The sequence below is a fragment of the Astyanax mexicanus genome, chromosome 4, assembly GCF_023375975.1.
Source record: "Astyanax mexicanus isolate ESR-SI-001 chromosome 4, AstMex3_surface, whole genome shotgun sequence".
Taxonomy (NCBI): Eukaryota; Metazoa; Chordata; class Actinopteri; order Characiformes; family Acestrorhamphidae; genus Astyanax; species Astyanax mexicanus.
The window spans coordinates 46,543,808-46,571,443 of NC_064411.1; the positions used below are offsets into that span (position 1 = coordinate 46,543,808).

The 27,636-nt window shown below is 37.8% G+C and overlaps 1 protein-coding gene across 1 annotated transcript; it reads left to right on the plus strand.

Annotated features, from left to right (window-relative positions):
• The first annotated feature begins 970 nt into the window (after positions 1-970).
• rab31 (RAB31, member RAS oncogene family) lies at positions 971-18,429 on the plus strand. The gene is made up of 7 exons (XM_022678954.2): positions 971-1,212; positions 4,081-4,160; positions 6,952-7,033; positions 10,566-10,637; positions 11,517-11,623; positions 13,487-13,596; positions 14,412-18,429. The coding sequence occupies exons 1-7, from the start codon at positions 1,177-1,179 to the stop codon at positions 14,507-14,509; spliced, it is 585 nt and encodes a 194-aa protein (XP_022534675.1). The 5' UTR covers positions 971-1,176; the 3' UTR covers positions 14,510-18,429.
• Positions 18,430-27,636: the final 9,207 nt, after the last annotated feature.

Below are 27,636 nucleotides of genomic sequence, written 5' to 3' on the forward strand. Positions count from 1 at the left end.
TGAATCCATGAAACCAATAGAAAAAGAGAATCATCCCGTGTTGTGTTTTTCTAGTCAGATGTTTGTATCTTTTAATTATTTATAAGATCAAGCAGGAAAATTGAAAACTTCTGGAATATAATCAAGAGGAAGATGGATGATCACAAGTCATCAAACCAAACTGAACTGCTTGATTTTTTACACCAGGATTAAAGGCATAAAGTTATTCAAAGGCAGTGTGTAAGACTGGTGGAAGAGAACATACATGATAACTGTGATTAAAAACAGGGTTATTCCACCAAATATTGATTTCTGAACTCTTAAAACTTTAAAAAATATGAACTTGCTTTCTTTGCATTATTTGAGGTCTGAAAGCTCTGCATAATTTTTTGTTATTTCAGCTTGTTTTCATTTTCATTCTGCAAATAAATGCTCTAAATGATAATATTTTTTATTTGGAATTTGGGAGAAATGTTGTCTGTAGTTTATAGAATAAAACAACAATGTTCATTTTACTCAAACATAAACCTATAAATAGTAAAATCAGAGAAACTGATTCAGAAACTGAAGTAGTCTCTTCATTTTTTCGAGAGCTGTATTGATATTTTAAAGTCACTGAAATATGAATCTAGCTAACTAACTCAACCGAATCTCTTGAAAATTGAAAAAACGAAAAATCTTCACTGAATCGGTTCGCTGAGTTGACTCATCATTTCAGTAGTTACAGATTTATGAATAGAGAGTGAATAGAGTGAATAGAGAGTGGCTCAGCCAGCCACATATAATGTGTGTATATTGAACTGAATCGAATAATAAATAACTAAATAAAATTATTTAAAAATGGTGCCCTCTTTAGTTTTTTTTTTTTTACTAAAAATAAAAAACGGAAAATCTTCAATGAATCGTTTTGAGCGAATCGGTTCGCTGAACTGAATCTTTTTTTCTCAGTTCGGACTTCCGCAGAGATCGACACGGAGCGTCACGTGACCCGGGGGACAGCGCCGCGGTGGTGTCGTGTTGCGGCGGCGGCGGCTGGGTGTTCCGTTAGCGGGCTGTGTTCCGTTAAGAGTCGGGAGGTGGTGCGCGGAGGTTTATTAGAGGAAAGGCCGCTGTGAGGAGGATCTGATACCGGAGATCCAGCGGACAGCGCGCGGGGATGGTGAGGATGATCATGCTGGAGCTGCTGTAGGAGGAGAAATGGCCATCAGGGAGCTGAAAGTGTGTCTCCTCGGGGTAAGTTCACAAATTCCCCAACTCTCCTCAGCATTCCTCCGCCTGTCTGCGGTCCGGATCCTCACACACCCGGTGATCCGTCCAGTTCTGCTACCCATCGATATGTGCTTCTTATCCGCACTACGCATGCGCTTACACACATTTTCCACTGTTTTTTGTTAGTTTTTCAAGATATTAGAGATAATTCTGTCATTCTGTTTTCCTCCGATGCTTTAAACGTTTCTATCTGTTATTATTTTCTCACGTGTTACAAATCTTTCAGGCAGTTAATAAACAAAAAAAACACAAAATAAACATTTAAAAAATACCTTAACTTTAACTTTACTAATGATACACTTATTTAGCCCTTTCAAATATCCTGGCTACCTTGTGTGGATCATAAAAGCTAGCCATAACATGTTTTGGAACCTCAATAAGTTAAAGTTAAATTTACTCAGATTTTTTTAATAAACTTTAAAAGTTGAATTTATCTTTATTTATTTTTATTTATCAGTTTGAGTTCTAACAATGCTTGTGATGTAATTAAATGTGCATATAAAAAAAACGGATTTTTTTCAGATAAAAAAAACCTGTTTGATATTTTGTTATATTTTGTATAAAAAAATAGTTTTTATTTCATAATTTTGAATCAGTTTGAGTAGAATTTGTGTTTTTTTAATCTAAAAATCAGATTTAAAAAAATATATATTTACTTTAAAATGTATTGCACCATTATGTTACATTATACCAGCTCACAAGTTCTAAAAACAAAAACAATGTGAACTACAAATCATATTTATAAATTTATAAATATATTTAATTTTGAACATTAAAAATTTTGACTTAAATACTTATATCATAGAACCTCTATAATCTGGACTCGTTCCTGGAGAGTGTTATCTATAATGTGCGGCTTTTTTGTATTTATCTTTAAATACACAGTAGGGTAGCACGGTTTGACAGGGTAGCAGAACTCGGCAGAACACCGGCGACTGAGAGCCAGAACCGTGCTGTGGACCGAGCACCGGTTCAGTTCGGGCTGTTTAACCCCGTTAGCTTAGCATAAGATCTTCTGTCTAAACTGTAGAGCTGCAGCTGCTGGTTCTGAGAGGTTCTGCTGGCAGTGACTGGGTCAGGACTCGGTTCTGCTGTAACTGTGGGTTTGGGTTCTGACTGTTGGGCCTATTTTAAGCTCAGTTTTGGCCTCGTATTGTTGTTTTGTGGGAGTAACAATGGGATTAGGGTTTTAAAGCAGATACATTAGACTTCAGAAGAGTTTATTTAAACTAAAATAGTATGTATAGAAAATCCAGAGCAAATTATAGCTGAGCAGCCATTACGTCATGGTCCAGCTTAAAGCAGACAACAAACCAGCAGAAGGAGCAGCAGCTCTTTTGACATGGGCCTGAGGTCAGTTTAGGCCTAAGAGCTGGATCTTAAAGAACCTACAGGCAGAAAAAAGTCAATAGAGTACAAAAAAGAGTAGCTAAAAGTCAAACTAGAAAGGGTTAAGTTGGGGAAAAACACTAATAACATTGAAAAAGGTTTATAAAAAGCTGTAAAAGTCAAGCTATATAACTTTATATCCATTAGAAGCTACCTTAAATCCAGTGTTATCTTTTTTTCACTGCCACCTTACATCCTTAAATAGTAGCAAAGCTATTTAAATGCTGCAGCTGAGCTTTACATTTGTAAATAATTGTTAATCTGGTGTATACGGATGACTGTAGAATGTTGTAAGGCAGGTCACACAATGCAATGTCACAAGATTTATTTCAACGGATTGAAATATTGCATTAATCACATCCCAAAGATTCTCAATGATGATGATCTCATGCTCCCTGAATCACTGTTTCAAAAATCCAGCCCCATGAATCCTGACATTGTCATCTTGGAATATGCTCATATCATCAGGGAAGAACAAATCCATTGATGGAATAACCTGGTCTATATTCAGTATATTCAGGTAGTCAGCTGACCTCATTCTTTCAGCACATACTGTTGCTGAACCTAAACCTGCAGACCAACTGCAGCATCAACCCCACATCATTTACTTACTTAAATCCAGGTGGAGACTTTTTTTTTTGTCCATGCAGTGTATACTGCTGTTGAAGTAGCGCTGGACGATATGGGCAAAATTTATACGACGATATATTCCTTAATTTCGGTCGATACGATATAATTTAGATATCGATATTAATACCTTGAAAGCCTCTGAAAAACTACTCCTGCAATGGAAATCTGTACCTACTACTGTCTGAAAATTTTATTTAAGTCTTTGAAGCCTCTTTTCTGAGTTTAATAGAGCTATTTCTAGTTCTAGTTATTTCTCATCATTTCAACACCTGGTTTGGTAAATTGGTAAATGTGGTAAATCAGGTGAGCTGCTGACGGAACTGAACATATACACATGCTGGCTATGTTTTTATAAATTGCTGCCCTGATTACATAAACCGTTCCCTCAATTTTTTTAATTGTTCCCTCAATTTAATAACCCATTTTCTTAATTTCCCATTTCCCTAAATTCCCTTGATTTAATAATTAATTCCCTAATTTTAGTAAATCATCACCTTAATTGCATTAACCTTTTTATCCTTGATTTGATACACTATTCCTTTCCTTAAACAATCAGGCCAGTAATCTTAAAATCAGTGTCATATTAAATCACTTCACTCAGCATCTGTCAGTACAGCAACTGAAGTGTGTTATCTTATTGAAGATCTTTTGTCTTTCTAAAATAAAAGTCATAAGTGTGACCAATCACAAAGCAGTGCAGCTGCTGTTGCCAGGGATACATATTTCAGTTAAACGTAAAAAGAAGTTAATAATTAAATGTTAAACACAATAATGTGGCTAAGAAATTTTTTTGTTTGTTTGTTTTTACTACAGGACACAGGAGTTGGAAAGTCCAGTATTGTGTGCAGATTCGTCCAGGACCACTTTGACCACAACATAAGTCCGACGATCGGGTAAGAGCAGACTTTGTAGGCATATTTTCAGTGCCAGAGAAGTCTAGACATGTTTTTGAACTCCTGAATTACCTGAATCTGCAGGCAGATAAGCTTTAGGAACGGGATAACTGACCTCATCCTGTCTTCACTGGGGCTGGAATGCACGGACTCAGCTGTGCTCATGAGTCAAACCGCTGCCTCTGAGTAAGACATTCTTCTGCTGTTATTCTCAGAGAGGGTTAGATCAGCACTTTTTTAAGTCACAGGTGCTGCTAAACAACAAGCCACTAAAATATGGTAGTGCTGATTCAGCAAAATGCAGTCATTCTTTTGGGTTGTATCTGTTTATAGCAATTACTCGTTTTAAATGTGAATTTAATTAAATTCATTGTACAACAAATGTTGTCAGAGATGCGGGTCCAAACCTTTTATGAGTAACACCAGGCTGATAGTGACAACAGTGGCAAGGAAAGTCTCCCTCATACTAAGAGGAAGAAACCTTGGGAGGAACCCATCCTCCTCTGGTCGACTCGGAAACATATTTATACATGTACACAGATTTTTGGAAATGTATTTTACTGGATACTCCAAAATACTTGCAGCGTTATAAAGGAGTTTCAGTGAAGTTTCTCCAGTACTGAGGCTGGAGAATATTAGTATTAGCTGCTAAGTGCTAGCTTTTTCGCTGTTCAGAGGTATTATCTGCCTGTAGCCTGCTGCTAACCCTGGCTAGCACTGCTGGAGCAGCATTAGCATTACCCGCTAAGTGCTAGCTCTTTCGCTGTTTAGTATAGTATAGTATATTGGACTGTAGCCTGCAGGTTTACCGTGTTAAAACAAGCTATGTGGGACAAACCGCTAGCTAATATCACCCTGGCTTACTGGAACACTCAGGGTTCCTCAGTCTAGTGCTGTTGAGCGGCATTTACTAGCCCTGGTTAGCCGCTAAAGCTAATGCTGCTCACCCAGCCTTAGTAAAAATCTGAAAATATAAGCTTACTGTAAATAAACAGAGTGTCTAATAGAGTGGAGGACTGTGAGTGAACACAGTGTTTAAAAACTCCAGCATCTCTCATACCAGCATTATGTAACATATAGGTCAATAAAACAAGAAACAAGGAAGTGGTGATAATGTGATGGTTGATTGGTAATAGAAAAAAGTAAAAGCACACAAAGTTCACAGTCCTTTTCTCTAAATGATAGTGAAAGTTCTGCATCACTAGTGATGCACTACATGTTTGCATTTACTGGCTGACATGTGTCTCACATATGTTAGAATATGTTCATAGTAAATTCAAAATATGTTGGACTAGCATCAAAGAAAACTTGCTGAACAGTGGTTTCCGGTTCCGCCCCCGAAAACCCCATACAGGGGATTCCTGTAGTTTCCTTACTCCAGCACACCTGATTCAGCTCCCCAAGCCCTGTTTGAAGGAAATCATATATACAGCTCTGGAAAAAAATGAGAGACCACTTCTGTTTCTGAATCAGTTTCTCTGATTTTGCTATTTATAGGTGTATATCTGAGTAAAATGAACATTGTTGTTTTATTCTATAAACTATGGACAAATTCAAAATAAACATATTGTCATTTAGAGCATTTATTTGCAGAAAATGAGAAATGGCTGAAATAACAAAAAAGATGCAGAGCTTTCAGACCTCAAATAATGCAAAGAAAACAAGTTAATATTCATAAAGTTTTATTTGATAGATGAATGGATGGATGGAATAACCCTGGTTTTCATGCATCTTAGCATGTTCTCTTCCACCAGTCTTATACACTGCTTTTGGATAACTTTATGCCACTCCTGACTTGTCAAGTCTATAGATGCCAAACAATATAGTAGGACTGCAAATGCATGCAATTTAACTTAAGAGTTATATCAACAATATGTTGCTTTTACCTTAAAATATCAGCTTCAAAATTATTGCGTTGCTCCACGGACCTGTGATATGATAGTGTAGAATATTGTTGCTATCATTGCTACTCTGAGCCCGACATGTCCATTTCTACACTATGTATTTCTGGAGAAGTAGGCAGGACAAGACTCTTAAGAACTGCATAATGCGGTGTATCCACTGTCATATATGTGTAAAATCCTGTAATATTACTGTAAAACCCTCTGCCCACATGCTTCCTTTACTTTCATTGACAGTCCTGTGTCTCTCAGCTTGTCCCGAAATGCATGAGTAAAGCGAGCCCTTTTTCAAGTGTGACTCAGAGCAGGAATTGCACTTTCTCACTGTTTGGGGAGCTCAAATGCAGTATTATAAAGCCGAGGAAGTCAAGCATTATTATTATTATTATATTATTATTATTATTATTATTATTATTATATTATTATTATTAGTATTATTTTGCTTCTTGCACTGCTTTTTATCTTCTTTTCTGCAGAAAATGGCACATGAAAAACTGTGGCCCTGAGGTCTGATTCCTGCTTCAACTTTTATTTCCATGACTAGCATAGTCTGAAATGATCAGCTTCTCTCAATTTTATTTTACCCTTTTTTTAGACTCTATTTGTCAAAAGGCTTTCTCTAGTGGTTGAATCTTTTGTAAATTTCGGAATTGGCAGGTTGTATAGTCCTGGTTTGGTTCTGCTGAATGTTCTATTAAAGGAGGAACACAACAATGTTTGTCCTTTAACCTCAAACTCAACCTAAACAGTGAGGTTCACAATCTCATCATTCAGCTATGCTCAGATACATGCAGTTTTTCCACCTTCACAGCCCCAAATTAGTCTCCAGTAAATCCTCTGTGTCACACTGTGTTCCTAACTGTTTCTGTTCATGTTTGCTTGTTTTTCAGCGCATCCTTTTTAACCAAGACCGTCCCCTGCGGCAACGAGCTTCACAAGTTCCTGATCTGGGACACAGCGGGGCAGGAGCGGGTGGGCATCTCATTTCTATTCATTTCACACACCTAGCGGTTGACGTTTTGTTGAATTTAATAGCTTATTCCTGAGTGCAGGAGTGCATGTTAAGTATGTGTGTGCTGTAACAACAGACTGTCACATTCTTAGCTTAGTACTGTTTAAAAAGAGGAAGCCTTTCTTGGACCAGGCGGCACACTCTGCTGTTCAAACCAGGACTAATTAATGGAGTGATCTTACATTTGTCCATCTTGTTTTGTGAAGAATAACTTAAAATAGATTTATATTGTTTATATATAAAATTAAAGGGAGTCACAGTCACTTAGACTAAGGGCATGTACACCTGGAATTAATAGCTTTTTGGTGATTGAATGTGTTTGTATTGTTTGGATCAATAGCAAATGATCCAATATTGGAATCAGCTCTGATTTTGACATATTTAGCATATTGAATATCTGTGAAACAAGGCTGGTCCCCTTACTGATCTATACTCCTGTAAATCCTCCCTAATGTTAACGTGAGTCACAGCTTATAATAAACCCTACTGTGAGCAAATAACTAGGAGTTAATAAAACACATGATTCCAGGAATAAAAGGCGCGTATAATCGATATAGACACACATATTAAACTTCATGTACAATTTTACGGTAGGTAGAGTCACTAAAAACAGCAGGGTAAGTCCCTCAGATTCATTTCACTTGTCTGAGCTGTGGGGATTCACCCTACAGAAGCTACTGACTTGACTTGACGTTCTTTTTATAAATATAAGTGAGAGGTCGTCTCTGTGGCTGCAAAATACACTGTATGGATAAAAGTGCTGGGTAACATTAGTCACTGAATTCAGGTGTTTCATTCATTTCTTTTGCCACAATATATAAAATCCGAGTGTATAAAATCAGTCAAGAGTGAGAGAATGTGTGGAGCTATAGAACTCACTGAACTCCATTGTGGTACTGAAACAAAACGACACTACTGCAACAAGACAGCTGTGAGTGGTTATGACTTATAATACTACTGGAAGCGTTCAGGAACCAGAGCAACTTGGATAAGTGCATACAAAATGCATTGATTATATTATGTTCCAGTTAAACATTCAGATTAGGGGTGTGCGATATGACGATAACAGATCGTGAAGTATTATAAGGTGTCTACGATAAGCCATCACAGAAAAAACGCTGGATCATTAAGCACATTCTATCCACTACAGCGGTTTTCTGCTCAGCCAAAGCACGCTATTTGCTAGTGCCCTTTCACGCACCCTAGTGGCCCGCACATTAACCAATCAGCTCACCGGACCCATTTGCTTACTTCCCCTCCCCTTTTCTCACAAGCGCGAAGCCATGGATGAAAACACAGCGGCAGAATTAGATCCTAAAAAAAGGTCGCTTTCAGTAATATAGACCTGGTTTGGATTTTCCCAAGCTGACGTGACACAAACAACAGTAATATGTAAAATTTGCACAGAGGTCGTTCTAACATCGGATGGAAGCACGACAAATCTTTTTAACCACTTAAAGAGGCGACATCCCAAACAGTACACTGAAAATCAGGTAACCAGCAGATTAACTACACCGCAGCTAGCAGAGGCTAATGCTACAGCCGGACCAAAACAAACAACGCTAACACGGTCATCCGAGAGAGGCACTCCCTACGAGAAGAGAAGTAAATGATAGAGAGATGTAACAGAAGCTTTTTTAATCACTTTTTACCTGGCAAAGGACATGGTTCCTTTTAAAACAGTGGAAAACAAGCCAGAAATACTTTATTTTTACTAAAAAAAAAAAAAATTGTTCTAAGTTACATTGTCAGCCAAACAGTTAAGTCTTAAGTCCTGTCAAAACATTGACTGCTAATAGTAATACTTAAATTACAGGAAGAGTTTTTTTTTTTTTTTTTTTTTTTTTACAGCAATTTTTAATTAAACTGCTTTTATTTAATTGTTACTGTCTTGGTCTTGCCTTGTTATTTTTGTGATAGACTAAGTTTGCTGTTTTAACGGCAAGACTGCACTTTACCTGAATGGTGTTTTTGTGTACCATTTTAAAGCAGTGTTAATGGATTAAAATCTGTTCAAAATGTGGGTTGGCCAAAATGGTTTGGTTTTCAATGCTGTATTTAAAAATGGTTAGATTGTTTGATTGCACTCAATCAACATGAAAAGAATCGTGACAAAATCGTTATCGTAATTATAAAGAAAACAAATCGTGATATGATACGATTTTGCCATATCACCCACCCCTAATTCAGATATCAGCCAGCATTATTAGCATTGTCCCAGGTTACTAGTAATACTAGTTAATAACAATGCATTTTTGAGCCTCTCTTCTGTGTTTGAAAGGCACCTGTTTTGTGTGTGTGAGGCTCGTCTGTGTGTGGCGCAGCACAGCGCCGGATTCATTTGAAAAAAGTTGAGATCTGCTCAACTTTCTTGCCGGAGGGCGGGGCAGCCAAAATTCCCTTCTTAGTCCAGTTACCAATTAAATTCAGTTCAGTGTTCATTAATATTATCCTTCAAGCTCATGTTTTTAAATATATTTAAAAGTGCTATAGTTACTGCTCTTGTAGTTTTTTTGCACATTGTATCCAGAGTTAAAGGTTTTGTCACTTTTGCTGAATAAATAATTCTGCACCCAACATTAGCTAGCAAGCTGTATCTGCTTCTGTGTGTGTGTAGTGTGTGAGTATGTGTGTGAGGGAAAATGCTGAGCTGGCATGTTGTGTGCTGTGATGTTGTAAGTGTTAATGTCGTGATTTGTCTCCTGTCCTCACTGGAAAAACTTGGCTCACTGTAATAAAACTTCAACCATGTGGCTCTCTTCCCTTCTGGTGATGCTTTTCCTATTTTGAAACACTCTGACTGACTCACTCTTAGAGACTCCTTATGAATGAAACCATCCATTACGTTAGTAATATAATAATATCCCTGTTATTCTGCTCATTAATCAAGTGAAGGACCAGATTTCTTTTAATTGAGAGAATTGTATAATGATCCATTCATTTATTATGAATCAAGTTGATTGAGTATGATTGAATAATCTTAAGAGCTCTAAATGAATCATTAGTCTTTAGGTATGTTTAAATGAGAACTTCAAATTGTGACTAGGGGTGGGCAATATTATATCGAATACAATATATCGTGACACAGAAATATCATGATATTAAAAATTCATATCATGATAATAGGGCTGTTCTGTCTTAAAAGTAGTCTATAATTTACTGTGAAGCTTTAGGTGTATTTATTGTATAATTGTTTTAGTTTGCAGTTTATATGCATGCACTAAATATTCTGCAATATTATTTGCTGCATTATATTATTTTATGCTATATTATTTATTTTGCCACGTTATGATTATTCTGTTATATTATTATACTATATTCCTGAAATGAATGAATTATTTTAGTTTTCCTATATCGCCAAGTATATCGTTATCGCAAAAATACCCTGAAATATCGTGATATTATTTTAGAGCCATATCGCCCACACCAAATTGTGACATCACTGACATTTCAGTGCACTGTATTAATAAATGTACTGTTCTCTTCCTCCAGTTTCACTCTCTGGCCCCCATGTACTACAGAGGCTCTGCTGCTGCTGTCATCGTTTATGATATAACCAAACTGGTAGGTTTCTGTGCTTTACATTTACAACCACACTACATTCAGAAAAGTCAGGGCTGCTTCTAGCTATAGTAGTAGTATAGTATTATATTTTCTTTTATTAAATAAAACACTTCACTTTATTCACTATATTTACTATAACCACTTTTTGCCGTTATATGGTCCAAGAAATAATTACGATACGCAGTATTGTTGTTATTTTATGATCATTTTATGCCACTGAGATTGCAACTGTAATAGCATACTACTGTTACTACTACTACTACTAATAATAATATAGCATAGCATCATAATAATATATTTAGACATTGCTTTTAAAGAGCAGGAAATAAAATAATATTTAAACACTGGAATAGGATCATAAATAAATTAATACATTAAATAAAACTACTCCTTTTAAACTTCTGTTATTTATTTATTTTTGTTTGTAGTAAATATGCTGTTTGAGGAATACAGTTTTATTTTAATTGTTTTAATTTTAAGTTTTCATTTAATTTATTATTTATGTTGTGCCTACAAGTTGAGCTAGTTAAAACAACTGTGATTGATTGTAGGGATCTTCTGTGACTGTGTGTGTGTGTGTGTGTGTGTGTGTGTGTGTGTGTGTGTGTGTGTGTGTGTGTGTGTGTGTGTGTGTGTGAAAAAGAAACAATAAAAACAATTGTTCACAAAAAAAGCAGTGGACAAATATTATGCTTTTATTTAAGGTAATTAAGGAATGCAATAAGTATAAATATATTTTATTGTTTTATTTCCCTCTTCTTTTCCATTTTAAGGCCATGCTGAAAAAAATGTGTATAGCAATGCACAGAAAATCGTCTTTTTTTTTTTCTACAATTTTCATTCTCTGACTTTCTTGTGTCCCCGTTTTTCTGCACCCAGGATTCCTTCCAGACCTTGAAGAAGTGGGTGAAAGAGCTGAAGGAGCATGGCCCAGAGGATATTGTGGTGGCAATAGCAGGAAATAAGAACGACCTGGGTGATATACGGTCAGCATCTCTTGTTTGTATGTTTGTACCTGAGGGTTCGTAGACATTTATTAATCTCCACAGTCTACCCAGTAATTAATGTGTACCGTGGATTATTACTGTTCCTAGAGGTTTATTGCTATTTTCCTGTAGTGATTTAACAGTACTACTACGTTTATACATTAATACCATTAATACGTTACATAATGAATTATCTTTACACTCTGCAGTGACAGAATAGTGTATCAAGCATGTACTTGACTATTTTCTTGTGTTTTGATGTGAAAAAAGTAAAAGTTACCCAACCCATACATATGGTACTGTATGTCATGCAATCTTTGTTAGGGAACTAATCTATTGTAGTTTACTGTAAGTGGCCTAAATACAAGCATTTGATTGTTGAATCAATACTGATGTTACCAGCATTAGTAGTGCCGTACTTTAGCAATCTATAGGAGAGTCGTTAACCATTAATTGTGCAACAACTGGAAGCTGTTGTGGGTTTAAATCCCAAGATTAAGTTTATGGTATATGTGATTGATTGAGGCCATGAGTAAATGATGTAATATATTGTTACCCCAGGTTGCAGTTCCCTGAGGGAAATAATGAGCTGCTCCTGGTCCTGGGATATTGATCACAGGGTTGTGCGTTTGCTTCACAGGTCAAGTTAATAGCCGCAACATGGCTTTCTAAGACAAAATTGCAATGAACTGTACTGCAGTAGTGCAGTGAACTGTAACTCTGTTCTCATACAGAGTTCCCCAATGGTGGAACAAACTACCTTCCACTACCAGATCAGGAGAATCTCTCACTATCTTTAATAAACTCCTGAAGACAGAGCTCTTCAAAGAGCACTTACTCTCCTAACACCTCTAACTAACTACCTTCCACTACCAGATCAGGAGAATCTCTCACTATCTTTAATAAACTCCTGAAGACAGAGCTCTTCAAAGAGCACTTACTCTCCTAACACCTCTAACAGACTAACTACTTCTAACCTCATTTCCTTCTTCCCCTCCTGCACTCCTCTATCCTATTATTTCCCTTTGACCTCCTATAGGCCCTATCTAAAGATGTTTTTAACTTTAACTTCTATTACTTTTGTACTTGACTATTGTAAGTCGCTTTGGACAAAAGCATCTGCCTAATGTGATGTGATGTAATGTAATGTAATGTAAATATGAAGGACATTTACATTACACACACAGTAGTGAGCAGTTACAGCACACAAACACTAGCGGCAGTAGTGTGCACACACTTAGAGCAACAGGTACCACCTCAGCACCCATAGAATTTCAAACAAAAAAGGAGCGAGCAAAAATAATATTAGAATAATTAATGTAATATGTTCCTGTTTCCACCACAGCCCTGCCAACATACGTTTGTACCGTTCATGTTCTAAAGTGTGCATATTGTTTGATCTTGTATTTCATTAGTTTTAGTCAAGTTGTCACCAGGTTGTCACTGAAGTGCTTTCAGCCAGACTGTTTAATTTTATTAATTTATTAACTTATTAATGATAGGAATGATGAGGTTGTTTGTGTTAGTGTGTGTTTTTGGCCACTTTTTGCTGCTGTTGCTCGTCTGTCACCTGTCTGTCATGCTGTCGGCGTGGCTAGTTAGAAGGACCCTAATCCAGCAAGCTACCTATGAAACCATCCTTCATTCACGCTTCATTTTCCTCCAAATTTTCAACACTGTGGCTAGGCTTATTTTCAGTGAAAAATAGAGACAAACACTGACAATAGATTCTGAGTTTCTGACGACCACAGACAAACACTGATAAAAGAGGAGGAGGTTGTGATAATGTACTTGCTACACTAAAAGACAATAGAGAACAGAGGCAGCAGTGTAAAGGTTTAAAACTACATTCTGTATTCACAGGGAAGTGCCCACAAAAGAAGCCAAGGAGTTTGCAGAGTCGATCGCAGCGATATTCATCGAAACCAGCGCTAGAAATGCTGTCAATGTTGAGGAGCTCTTTCAAAAAATTAGTAAGTCTTCCTGTTCCTCAGATCTTATATGATACTGTATGCAATGAAATCTTTGTTAGGGAAATATTCTTATATAGTTTACTGTAAGTTCACTGTAACTAAATACAGGCATTTGATCATTGGATCAATACTGGTGTTTCCAGCATTTATAGGGCCCTATTTTAGTGATCTATAGACGAGTCGTTAACCGTGCACTACGCAGTTTGATTTAGGGCTTGTCGATGTGTCTTTGCTATCGTAACAACAGGAAAAGTATGCTGTCTGCGGATCGAAAAACACAAAAGGAATGTACTAATGTTTTGGGCGTAATGTGAAATAAACCAATCAGCATGTAACTTACCGTTTACTTAAAAGAGTAAGGTGTGCTCTGACTTTGGTGGGTTGGTATTTTAACATTGCAGATTTGCAGCGCTACTCACCAGAAGAAACAGAGCTGTGAGTTCATGCTGTAAAAGTACGCAAGCAGATAGTTTACATGAACAGCAATGCTATTTTATTTGATCTTATGTTTGTTGTTGATGCGTTGCCAAGATAGCAATGAACATCTAACTGTTGTCTAGGCTTTTTTTAGTCAGTGGTGCACCTGTGTTTTCCATTGCCAAGATAACAATATTTACCTGGGCTATCACGCCTATTGGAATAGATATATTTGTAAGCTCTGTCAAAAAAGAAAGTGGGGAGTAAGGTAGCAATGAGCATTGTGACACACCTTGAAAATGGTATAAGATAGAACCCACACACTCTTTAAAATAAAGGTGCTTTAAATTGGTCCTTAAGCACTTTAATATGTGTTTGTTGTACTTTTTGTTCTGCAGGTCGGCAGATCCCTCCACTGGAGGATGCAGATGTGGACAGCAATGAGTCATTCAAGATCACGCGTCAGCCTCCCGCGTCATCCAGACGCTGCTGTTAGTGATGTGGGACCTCCTACAGTACCTCTTCCTCAAAGCTGGATATTTGAGTTAGCTTTGCATATAACTTTCCTTAACTGTAAAAAAAAACATTAACCCAACTTCAGTGTTAAAAACAAAAAATTGCCACGTTTTGACAGAGACTCTGTTAGTAGTATAATATAAAGTATATTTTAAAAATCACAAAGTTAACAAAGTTAAAGCTGAGTTAAAGCTAAGCTGAGTATACAAAACTGTAGTGGCTAGTGCTAATGCTGCTCCAGCCTCGGTGCTGGAGAAACATCTCCTGTATAATGCTGAGTGGCTTAACTGCTCCTTACAACATGACTGGTAAAGTTCGTACATAAGGCGCACCAGATTATAAGGCACACTGATGATTTTTGGGAAAATTTAAGGGATTTTAAGTGCTCCTTATGGTGCGAAAAAAAAGGTACCATATGAAATCAAATGTCTCATATAAAATAAAATATTGTAAACTTTGTGGTGTAATAAACCACTGTAAGATGTAAAGATCCACTTCAAAGAGTAAACCAGGTTAACCTAAAAACAAATCTTATTTTAACAAATAATAAAAAAAAAAATTATCCAGTTAAAGGAGAAAACCAGCTTTTTCCTGCCTAACCTCAGTTTGCCACACCTGTGGCGTACAGTGGATTACCATGGATAGTTCTGTCCCTACTGTTCCTAATACAGAACAGAAAGCAGAAAACTCCAAACATGCTTATAGTAACAGAAGCCAATTTGGAAGATGCTAAAATTAGCATATGTGTCAATTGACCATACAGTATGTATGCAACAGATGGGCAATCATGTCTCACATCATGCATAGAGATGAGTAGGACATCATATTTCTCCAGGTAGAGTCCAGTGCAGTATTACTTAAATAATTAAAATAGGTAATTAAAATGTCAGAGGCCATGCTGTATTTGCATTTGTATTTGTATTAATATAATATTCATTCCTGTTTATGTTTTTTTTTTTAACATGTTAGTTTTGTTGGGGTTTTGTTATATCCGTTGGTGTTTCCTAAGTTTCAACACGTCCACAGGCTTATGTTCATAGTTTCGTAGTGCAGATATATGATATGTAATATAGTTATGTTGGAATTTTATGTCAAGAGGTAAACATGACTGAAAAGCTTCAATTGCACCATTTTACACAGTGCACTATTTGCTTGCCATAGGGTATTCTAAACTTTGCCACTAACTTGTGATATTGGATGTGCTTTTGGTAAGCCTTTTCAAAGTGTTTTTTTACTAATCAGTTAAGTGGCCTTAGAAATGTGGTACTGTAAATGTAAACCAAGTTCCTAATACCTGCTTTACCTGTACTTTTGAATGTGCCTTAATACAGCGCTTCTCAAATAGTAGAGTTGTCCTCGTCTACGGGAAGTTGAGGACTGATTTGAGAAGCCCTTAGTAAATACAGGAAGTGCCTTCATACATTAATGGATTTGCAAATGTAGTAAAAGTTGATTTAGTTTTTACAGTAAACATGTAGATATTTTAACATTGAAGGGGCATTGACGTTATTGTTATTATTAAGCTGTATAGAAAACTAAACAGTATATACTTACTATAGAGTGCAGATTACAGTCAGGTTCTTGCCATTTGTCAGAGATTTACGTGAGATAAATGTGTCTTAAAGCAGGGAGAGGATCCGAGGGCCAGAATCAATCACAGTTTGCTGATTTCTTGTACCTGCTTCTACTGTCACATCTATAAAAATATGACGCCACAAAGGGTTCTTTGAGCATTGCCATAGAAGAACCACTTCAGGTTCGATGAGGAACCCGTTTGGTAAATGAGATCTGTAAGTTTGAATAATTTTTTTTCTTTTTTTTTTTGTATCCTATTTTCTCCCCAATTTACAAGGCCAACTACCCATCCCACTCATTAGGACTCCCCCTATTACTAGTACTGCTCAAACACCAGGAGGGTGAAGACTAGCACATGCCTCCTCCGACACATGTGAAGCCAGCCACCGCCACTTTTTGAACTGCTGCTGATGATGAAAAGCGACGCAACTCGGTTCCGATACATTTTATTATACAATAGCGACACAATTGTGCTCTCTCTCAGGGCTCCGGCAGCTGATGGCAAGCTACATAAACAGGATTCAAACCAGCGATCTCCTGACTATAGTGGCAGCACCTTCTGTAAGTCTGCTGGACTACTTGGAGCCCCCAGAACAACTTTTTTTTTTTTTTTTTTATATACAAAGTGTCTTTTTTTTTTTTAACCAAAAAAAATCCTTTATAATTTCTGCCCAGCAAGCCACCAACGTCAATAGATGTTACCTGGCTGAATGTAGGACCTAATGTTGGGTAACCAAAACTCAATGTGAGGCCAACTATATAATGTCATATATATTTTAATGCTGGAGCTTGATGTCCATTCAATGCTACTTTTGATGGATATTTATTTGATTTTGACTTGATTTGCCTCAGCTGTCCTTGGATTTTATTAAGTGTTTGGACTTAATAATCAGTAAATTCAGGTTCTGATTTTCAGGACCTGATTTTGAGACCCTTTTTTTCTAAATCATCGATAGGTACCATATTAAATGTGCCTCATAGAATAAATTACATGAACTTATGGCCAAATACTCTGAAAAAAGTCACACACTCTAATATTTGGTTGGACAGCCTTTAGCTTTGATTGCAGCACACATTCACTGTGCCATTGTTTCAGTAAGCTTCTGCAACGTCACAAGATTTACTTCAATCCAGTGTTGCTGGATTACTTTTTCACCAAGAGGAACAAAGCCTTCTCCAGCCCATCCCAAAGATTCTCAATGAGGTTAAGATCTGAACTCTGGACTGGTGAACAATCCATGTGTGAAAATGATGATCTCATGCTCCCTGAATCACTCTTTCGCAATTCCAGCCCCATGAATCCTAACATTTTTATCTTGGAATATGGTCGTGCCATCAGTGAAGAAAAAATCAATTGATGGAATAACCTGGTCTATATTCAGTGTATTCAGGTAGTCAGCTGATCTCATTCTTTCAGCACATACTGTTGCTGAACCTAAACCTGCAGACCAACTGCAGCATCAACCAACTCCACATCATTTACTTACTTAAATCCAGATGGATTACCATTTCATGTTACTTTTAAAGGATATGTGTTTTTTAACTAAAGCTAAGTGTAAGTTGAATGTTATGAGTTGAATGTTATCAGTGTTTTTCTAATGTCAGATTGATATCCAGTACCTGATAGGTTAATTATTCTTTATGAAACTAGAATGGTTCTTCTATGGCATTGTACAGGAGCACAAAAAGCACCAACCACGAGGATCAGAGTTCCACCACCCCTGTTTTAAATTGTTTACTCAAGTCAGAAGAACTTTGCCTTAGCATTGCACAGTTGCAACCAGGAGAGGGCAGTGCAGACTTGAGCCTTAAAACTGAATCCAGCGTATTTGATCTCTGCATATGTGTTTCAGTGGACTTAGGGATAAAACAATGAAGAAACATTAATTGTTGTATTGCACAGCTTATTCTTTGTGTACTATTAATGGATTATGTTGTATTGCATTTAATAAGCCATTAGAACCATAGTGCAAAATGATAGTAATTAAGTTTCAGCTGAGTTAGCGAATGAATTCAGCTTGTCTGAGGCCTTGTGTGATTGGCTGACTGCTTATAGTAATCAGTTAGTAACAGTTAGTCACATAGTGATGAGCACATTAAGGTCTTAACAGGATCTGCCCTAGAATAAACTTCTGCCTTAATTGCTGGAATATTAATCACTGATTTTTAAAAACAATTTCTTAATTATGTTGCCGATACTAGTTAGGACCTCATCATGTAGATGATGTAGACATCATGTTACCTGTGTCTGAGCTGCAGAGATCAGAGTAATGTGTTTTGTAGTAATAAACATTTTGTTAATAAATTTGGATCTGTACTCCTCTATTTCTTGTTTCTTTTATTTTGCGATTTATTTACTTCGAGGTCCATGAAGTATTCGCTTGCCCGATCACCCGTCTGCCCGACCAACTGCCTGCAAATGCACACACACAGCTTGTCTAATTTGAGTAATTGCATGGGCTGTAGGGGTATCACACAATGTATCACACGCAAACTAGAAATAGTAGAAAGCCTTTAATGCAGTGTACAAGAGTCAGTCGTGTCATGCATGTGGGAGCTGGGCGAACACTGTGGAAAAGGAGAAAGCAACAGAAAGGCCCCGTCCACATGAATCTGGATATTTTAAAAACATTTTTTGTCCCTGCTTTCAAAAATATCCCCATCCACACAAACGCCATACCACCCTTTAAAAACGCTAAATTAAACATCCACAGATACTCATAACAGTTGTTTCTCCTTCAATGCAAGTTCAAAGCATTTCACTCAGACACAAGGGATTCTCTAAACATTCTGAGGTTTTCTTCCCACAACTACTTAATTTTCAAGATTGCCCCACCAGGTGCATGTTCTTCCAGGCCTGATCCAGAATCCCTTCGTGGTTAAGGTTTGTACCTTCGGACAGAAGGATTGTAAAATTGTGGTGCCCCCGCCGTGTAAGGTGATGAGTGTTACATAAAATTAAGTTTTAAACATGTTATTATTCCACAAATTGCAGACAGAACAGGACCAATTTGCTCCAAAGGCTAAAAAAAAAGGAAGGGTAGATTGGGAGGGGCTCTGGGTGATGTATGGGTTTAAGGGCAGGGCAGGAGGGAGAGCTGATTGGCTGAGCTGCAGCAGCAGTGTGCCTCTGATAGCAGTGAGATGCAGATGGTTGGACGTCATCAGCAGGACGGGCGATATTATTAACTGAATGATCTGCATATTGTGATGTGTCTGTGTACCAAAATAAACAGACGCATCATCCATAGCACAGTTGAACCTTTATAGGTGCAGCAGGTTAGGAGAGGTTTATATCATTTTAAGCAGGACTGTTATGTTTTATTACTTCAAAGGAACACATTTTAGCTATTAATGGAAAAAAACATGGTTTAGGGCAGGAGTATTTAATAAGAATTCAGTACGGTCCAGTTAGAGAAAATTTCGGCAGGCCAAGGTTCGGACCGATTGTTAACTTGTGTTATAATTAAGTGCTATATCCTGAAAGGTTGTTTGAACTGAATGATGAAAAAAAAATATAATAATAATAATAAAAAGCCTCTCTGGACAGATTTTGTTTACATTCCTCGCTTGTCTCTCTCTGTCGCGCTTGGCGTGACTTTAGTTTCCGCACGTTCTCGTTTTCCCACCCATTCCCGGGCTCTCTATCTCCTTATAAAGGCGTTTTTTAAATGCCGCGTCCCAATTCAACACCCGGAGCAGCGGGACCACGACCCTGACAACACGGGTTCGATCCCGCGTGAGGAGCGGTGTGTTTATTTATTTATTTATTTTTACCGCGTCTGCACAGATCTGATTGACTGAAGAGAGCGTTTGGTGATCTTACCCCACACGTGATTGGTCTGTGAGTTTACTGCGCCGCAAAGCACGTATACAATTAAATCCTTTTCAGTAGGTTTGGGTCCGTATTGGACAGCGTTTGGGTCCGGACCCGGACAGTGGTCCGCCTATTAGTGACCTCTGGTTTACGGTTTAGTGGCTCTTTAAGCCACTTGTTGGAGAACCATTCCAGGTTCTACCTCATGGAGCAGACTGAGAGAATCAGCCATGAATGTGCAAAGTTGGCATCAAAGCAAAAGATGCTACTTTGAAGAATCTAAAGTATAAAACATATTTTGGCATGTTTAAAGGTTTTTAGATTCATATGCTTTCCTTCATAGTTTTGATGTCTTCAATATTGATCTACACTGTAGAAAATACTTAAAATAAATAAAAAAGACATTAAATGAGAAGTGGTGTGTCCAAACTTTTGGTTGGTACTGTCCATATTCTCTAAGCTCATCGAACATAACAGATAGCATATTTTGTGGCAACAATAGAAAATCACTATTATTAAAATACCATTCACAACTCTATGGAACCAATGGTGGTCTGAAGAAACATAGTCTGCTCATTTTTTCTTGTGTAGAACTATTTATCACACATTATTTAGACATACTGTATTCCATTTCAGATGCAGCTCTACAAACAGAGGTTCAAGTGTGGTTAATGGCTCCCCAGTGGGCATATACGCAACCACATTGTGAGCCAAGCCTCATTGATCAAGTTAAATCTGCTGTTAAACACATGAAACGAGCCTCATTTACGCCTCAAACAAAGACACTGAATCTTTTTTTATTAAGTTAACTGGAAGAATCTGAAAATTTGGAAAGGTCAGACTCAAATTCATCTTTTAACATCAATCATCCTTGCAGTATGTATGAGATAGATGTATATGCTTCATTGTGATCAATAAATGCTTAGCAAGTAAAGGTAGGCGTACAGTTTAATGTTTGAGGGCTTATTTGAGGACCAGGCTGTTTTGGGCCATTACAACCAGCTCAATTATTTTGTTAAGATTATAGCTAAATTATATTACCTTTTTATGTGCTACGATAAACAGATATTGTCTTTGTATCCATACAGTTTTTTAGCTACATAATGATGAACTGTTTCTATGCTTACGCCAACCATTTCCCCAATACCATATTCTTAGTATACGACCTCATAGTCCACAGCAATATTCAGCTTGTATAAATTGAAGATGATCAGTTTTATCAGTTGTCACAGATGGCTGGAAATGGCTGGACCTACAGATGGTCTAATCATTAAACAGCGTTTTCAGAGGAAACTCCTCTTCATTATTCTCCACCAGAACTGTCTGGAGCATTTGTACTCCCAGATGTTTGAAGCTTGTCATCAGAATGGTTCAGAGAGTTCAGTGCTTATTAGTTGTCTCACTGCTTGTCCTTCCTGGTGAAGCCCTTTTTCTGATTATGGTACCATACCTCATCTAAAGTTTCTTTCCATAGCTGCAGTGGATGAAAAACTTATGTAGAAATTTTGGAACTGTGTATATAAATAAATAACATTTGTATATAATCATGGAAAACAGCCTAGAGGTGTACAGCACTTTTGTTTTTGACGGATGCACTGTGTTTTTGCCACAGTATAGCCAACACAATGTACCATTATTCTGAGTGAATTTTGGACATTTTGAAACCACAAGAAATAGGTGTTTTTTTCATCTGTTAGATAACATAATTAACTAGCTACAGTATTGTTTGCAAACTAACCACACACCAAGACATAGTATAGACCAAAGTAAAGCATATTTTTTTAAACCTTCTGTTGTGTTCATTTGTCAGGAACAGCAATGGTGTTTTTGGGTTCGTTTGAATCAGTGCATGTTTAATTATCCAAAAAAACGAAATACAAAAATCCTAAAAAGCAGTTTGAATATATTCTCCATTACTAATTATTCTATCGATTTTTAGTGCAGTGGTGTTCCTTACCTCTAACAGGTAAAGGATAATTCACTCATTTTTCATACTAAAATACATGTTCAAACTTTTTTTTCTTTTTTTAATGTTTCACTACTTTATCACTTTTGAAAATTCAACATATAAAACACAATAGTTTTACATAACATTTGTTATTTTTGCAAGTTTGTTTTAGTTTTTGTTTTTGCAGTGGGTGGTTTTTGCAAATATGTGAGATGAACTATTTTTATATTATATTTTGGTTAAACTAATTAAGGCAAGCAAAAGAAGCTTCATACTTAAAAAAACATATATATTTAAATATTGTTTCTAGATCTTTAAACTTTAAAACGGGTCAAACTGACCCTGAACATAACAGGAGGGTTCAAGAAAAATAGGAGGGTGGTATTTTGGCTTGTAAAAACAGGTCAGGTACCAAGTATGGTATCTATAAGTTCTATATAAGCATCTAAAAATATAATCAAAGAAATTAACTCAGTTCTGCCAGTGTTCTGATGCTAGACCTTTCTGGATACAATTCCACGGAGTGGTGTGTGAAAGAATTTATCTGACGACTTGGACGAGTCTTGAGGAGTGCTTTTGTATTGAGTTGACAGCAGCGTCTCTGGAGAGCATTAGAGGAAATGGTGTAAAGTCTTTGTGAGGAGCTGGAGCACCTGTCCCTGGAGTAATACGTTTTTTGTCAGGTGTAGATTACTCATCTACACGAGTTAATTCTCTGTCCGACCTCTCGGCCTTTCTCCTGTCTCAGGTTCAGCGCTGCAATACCCGAACCGCTTTACGGCCAGCCCAAGGTGGCTGGGGTTAATGTTAAGCGTGGGAGTGTGTTGAGTGTGTGCGTGTGACAGGTCGGTGTGGGGGAATATTACAGACGGTGGAGCATCTCCAACTCTTTCCCAGCTCTTTGCCTGAACCCTTGCTGTAAGAAAGCAATAAAGCCAAAACGAACACGGTGAGAAGAAAATGAGAAGCCTTCACCACTGTTGGAATGGGCTGGGACGAACCAGTATTAACAAGAAGGTATTTATTTAACATTCGATAAGTTCCATTTTGAGAAGGGTTCCTCAACCCAGGTTTGTTGTTGCATACAATTACAAATCATAACCAGTTGTTGTTTGGGGGCCCCAGGCCAGTCCAGAACCCTAGACAATTGATTGGTTCGCCTGTGGTCTTTAGGGGACTCTGGTTCTTTAGGAATGGGATTCCTGCACAGTTTTGTTCAGGTCTTCTGCTCCAGCAGATTTAGCAGATTCAGCTCACCTGCTAATTGCCAGCCTTAGTGGGAGAGTTAAAGGGAAATCAGCAAACTGCACTGGATTCCAGCTCTCAGTTCTTCACCCTTAATTTAAATGATTCAAGTACAAATGAAGGAACGTTTGGAGGTTATTAAAATGGTAATGCAGTTACCATTTTCATTTAGAGTGAAGAGTTTAGAACTTTACAAGAGCAGCATGTACCCTACAGCCTTTCCTCCAGAAGAAAAATAAGAGCTGTGTCTGAGCCGATCTAAATCAATCGATTTCACTAGAACAAAAATAGCTAAGAGGTGCTCACGTAACGCTGGATCACTGTAGTAGTTTGAGAACTGCGCTGTATGGATCATGACGCAAGTATGAAAGGGGAAGGACTGTCGGCTACTAAAGGAATACCAGGCAGCAATCATTTCTAGAGCTATTTCTAACCGCATTCATTGTGTTTGATGGGGCTGGTTTTGTCCGCGGCTAGATTCCTGTAATTCTGAGTGCTTTCTTTCTTCGACTTGTGAGTGCTTTCTTTCTTTCGCTGGTGGACTCTCAGCTTGAGGGGCTTGCCTGAGTGCTATATGTGGGAAGACGCCACAAGGGACTATTAAACGGCTGTTTACACCAGCTATTACATTACTGCCACACATTCTAATCTAGCTCTGATTACCAGTGCATGGGCGTCTGGCCTCGCCACACATCTACAGTTTAAAGAACAATATGTTTGGTTATGATGATATTTCCACACATTATTGGAGTTCTTCTGGGTCATTAGTACAAAATGTTCACACAGTGGTTGCGTTTTAAAGTCTAGGCTGCAGCTGAAGTAGCCTCCATAGAAGGTTGTTGCAAAATGAAGGACCCTTCGTTTACAGCCACAGACAAATGCGTCCTATGTTCAGGTCAGATCGATTTTCGAGGCCCTTGGTTCCCCACAGTCCTCTGTGCAGTGAACAACAAAGTGAGTAGCAATGATCATGACCAGCAGAATCTGGCTAGAATTGTCCAGGCAAACAGCTGGCAGAAACCACCTCCACAGTCAATGCAGAAGGTCCCACACACACTGCACAGGTCAGTGTAGCTTTTGTTTAGATACACTCAATAACCCTCAAGTCCTCAACTATGCAAGGGGCACCACATCTAAACCAACAGTATTAGCACAGCATTGCCGCCACAAAAAAAAAACTTGCACTTCCATTTGTTGCCATTTACACATTTTGACATATGTGAATTCATTCTTTACATTCTTGCGGAATTTCATGATGTTTGGACCAATATACTAGTGCATCTCGAAAAATGTAAATATTGTTGAAAAGTTACTTTATTTCAGTAATTCAGTTCAAAATGTGAAACAAATATATTATTATATGTAATACAATATAGATTATGAAAACCCATTGTAAATGTCTCAGAAAATTTGAATAAGACCAATTGCTACTTTTGGCCGTGTGCCAAGTCCTGTTGGAAAATGAATACCAACACCAGCAGATGACATGTCTCTCCAAACCATCACTGATTGGTGGAAACTTCTCTTCACTCTTCCTGCAGACTCTGCTCCCTTGATTTACAAATGAAATGTGAAATTTACTGATGATCAGTGATTGTTTGTTTGGAGAGACATTTCATCTGCTGGTGTTGATCCACTGTGTTTTATTATCAAGTCCAAAGTCAGTGCAGTTTTGTTTTCCCACAAAATCTTACAGCACTTCATGTTTCCCTCTGCTGACAACTTTTATGAAGATGCAGATTTTATTTTCCAGCAGGACTTGGCACACTGCCCACACTGCTACAAGTAACATCAGGTCTTATATAATTATAATATTCTAATTTTCTGAGACACTGATTTTTGGGTTTTCATTGGCTGTAAGCCATAATAGTCAAACAATGAAAGAAATTGAATTAGTGAAATAAAGTAACTTTTCATAGATAGTCTATTTTTTTTTAGATGCACTAGTTGATTATTAAGAAGGTTTTTCTTCTTTGTCAAGTTACCATTTTGGAAATTCAAGGTTTTCGCTTGACGACCACCATATGCACTTAAACGCTCCATTTTTCAGGCACTCGCTGCCGTAGTACTGTAGCCAACACTACTGATTATGACCTTTCAGTCAAACTGCGCTTTCCATTACCTGTTGAGTGGATTGTACCCTAACAGCTTTACCCTACAGGAAGCCTCAACTTTTAATAGTCACGTTACTAAATGCCATCCATCCAATGCCATCAAGTGCAAAGCTGAGGCAGACTGTGACTCATCTGATTGGCCACAGAATCAATCTTACATGGACAGCCCTAACTGCATCTGTTTCCTCTGAACCTCCAGGCCTATGTTGCCCTACTTTGGTTTAGGAATAGCAACAGCAAAAAAGCTTTTTACAAGATAGTGTCCACAGCAAATAGTCCCACAGAGTTTATACTTTAAATAGCTATACACTCTTTGACATTAAATCAATGCTAGCAATTGTCCAGTTTAGCTTGTGTTTTTGGTTCTTAATGCTGGATAAAACATCTCTGCTTTCCATTTCAAGTCTATGTTTCCATTGCATAGGGAATTTAATCCAGCACAGAGGTTCTGCTTTGCCGTTCTCAGTGTATTGCCAGCACTTTTTACACTTTACAATGCAGAAAATGGTAACTTGCTCTTATAGTCTACAACCGGGGTCGGCAATTAAGTTTGGCCACGGGCCAGATATTTTCCAAGTCATTCCAAGCTGGGGGTTGGGGTGGAATAAATAACCACATAGCTCTTTACACAGGATCGAGCCCATGTCATCAGGGTCATGGTCCAATATACTACCGCTGCCTCTTATAAGGAGAGCCCGAAAAAAAAGCTCTTATAAGAAGATAGGGAGCCCAAAAACGAAATGTAATAAAAGCTCGCCAGAGAGAGGCTATTTATTATTGTTATTTTTATTATCTATCATTATAGTTCAAATAACCTCATGGGCCAGATGTCTATTGCCGACCCCTGGTATACAACACCAGGCCAACAACTATTATATAAAATATAACTGAATACCCACAGGAGGGTAGCCCTGGTGGGCAAGACTGCAAACGTATGGTGAGTTGGGGGTGGGGACATGCCTATTGTGCAAATAAATGATACCAGGACATTACATTTACATTTATGTTACGTTTATGGCATTTAGCTGACACTTTTATCTAACAGAGGTAGTGTCTTGCTCAAGGACTATTATTGTTGTAGCACAGAACTCAGTCACCCAGACCAGGAATTGAACCCCAGTCTCCCACATGATGTGGTAACTTACTAGCAGGAAGTGTTGTTGTCCACTGCGCCACACCAACAACACCAGGAGCCAATTAGAAAATTACATTCTTTGTAAATTAATACACAGTGAGTGGAAATTATTGCTTCGACTGTATTGAGTTAATAATTGGGTAATAGTATGGTGCAAAATTCTTGTTTTGTCCAGCCAAACAAGTAAAATTAGTGAGCAAAGTTTAATTAAATTTAAAATACTCAACTCTGTCAAGTAACTCGAACACTGAACACTTAAATTTAAATCCAGCTCTCAGCTGTTTAACCCTCCAACTGAAATTTCAACTATCCAGTTGTTGTTGTGTAGAAAAACAATGTCATGTAGATAAATAAAAATTCTTTTGTACCTATATTCAGTGGGCATTTTTATCAGAAACACTGATCATATAGGACTCTGTAGCCCATCTGTTGCTGCACAGTTTATCAGTCACCCTTTATATTGTCCTTCAGTCAAAAGGAAACATCAAAGGGGCGACCCCGGGCCATGTGCACCACCAGATCATCCCTGATGATACTACATTAAATATAACTGGTGGAGAGTATTTGACAGGGGAGTAAGTATGATATCTGGACCACTTTGGAAGGGTTGTTTAATCTGATAATGCAGGTGCTGGTGGATTGGACTTTGTTGGATTTAGAACAGAGGTGTCAAACCTCTCAACACTGGGTCTGATTTCACTGGTTTAGTCATGAGCTTTTGCTTGGCTGGAATTAGAACCTGCTGCCACAGTAACCCCGCTGTGGAACTGGAATTGTACTGGTTTACAAACGTAATTTTGAACCAGTTTGCTGTGTTTCCACCAACAAAAGTAGGTTCCGGATCCAGGAACGATTACTTGCAGCGGAAACCAAAGAATACTAGGTTCTTCAGCACGAACCATAACGACATCTGTGGCCATGTCTGTTTGTACAGGAGCACCACTGCTGTGAAAGGCCCTCTGTTGATGATATATGATGTTATATTTTGAGGTTTCCAATAAAACTGGAGCAAATGGAGGCTGCTTTACTGAAAGCATTGCGATTCCACTAAGCCTGAACAGAAATGGTTCAGTAACCAGAGTTCTTTTGGTGCAAAGGCGTTAAAGGAAGCCTAGTTTGACACCTACTCCAGAACCAAGGCCTCAGAGTCCTCCAAATCCCTCGTCCAGTCTATAATTCCTGGGTCTGCAGTCCTGATCAAGGCTCTCAAGGCTCCTTCTTCTGACTATGACCCCCCTTTTTTGGTCAACAAATAGACTGCTGCCTCCACCTA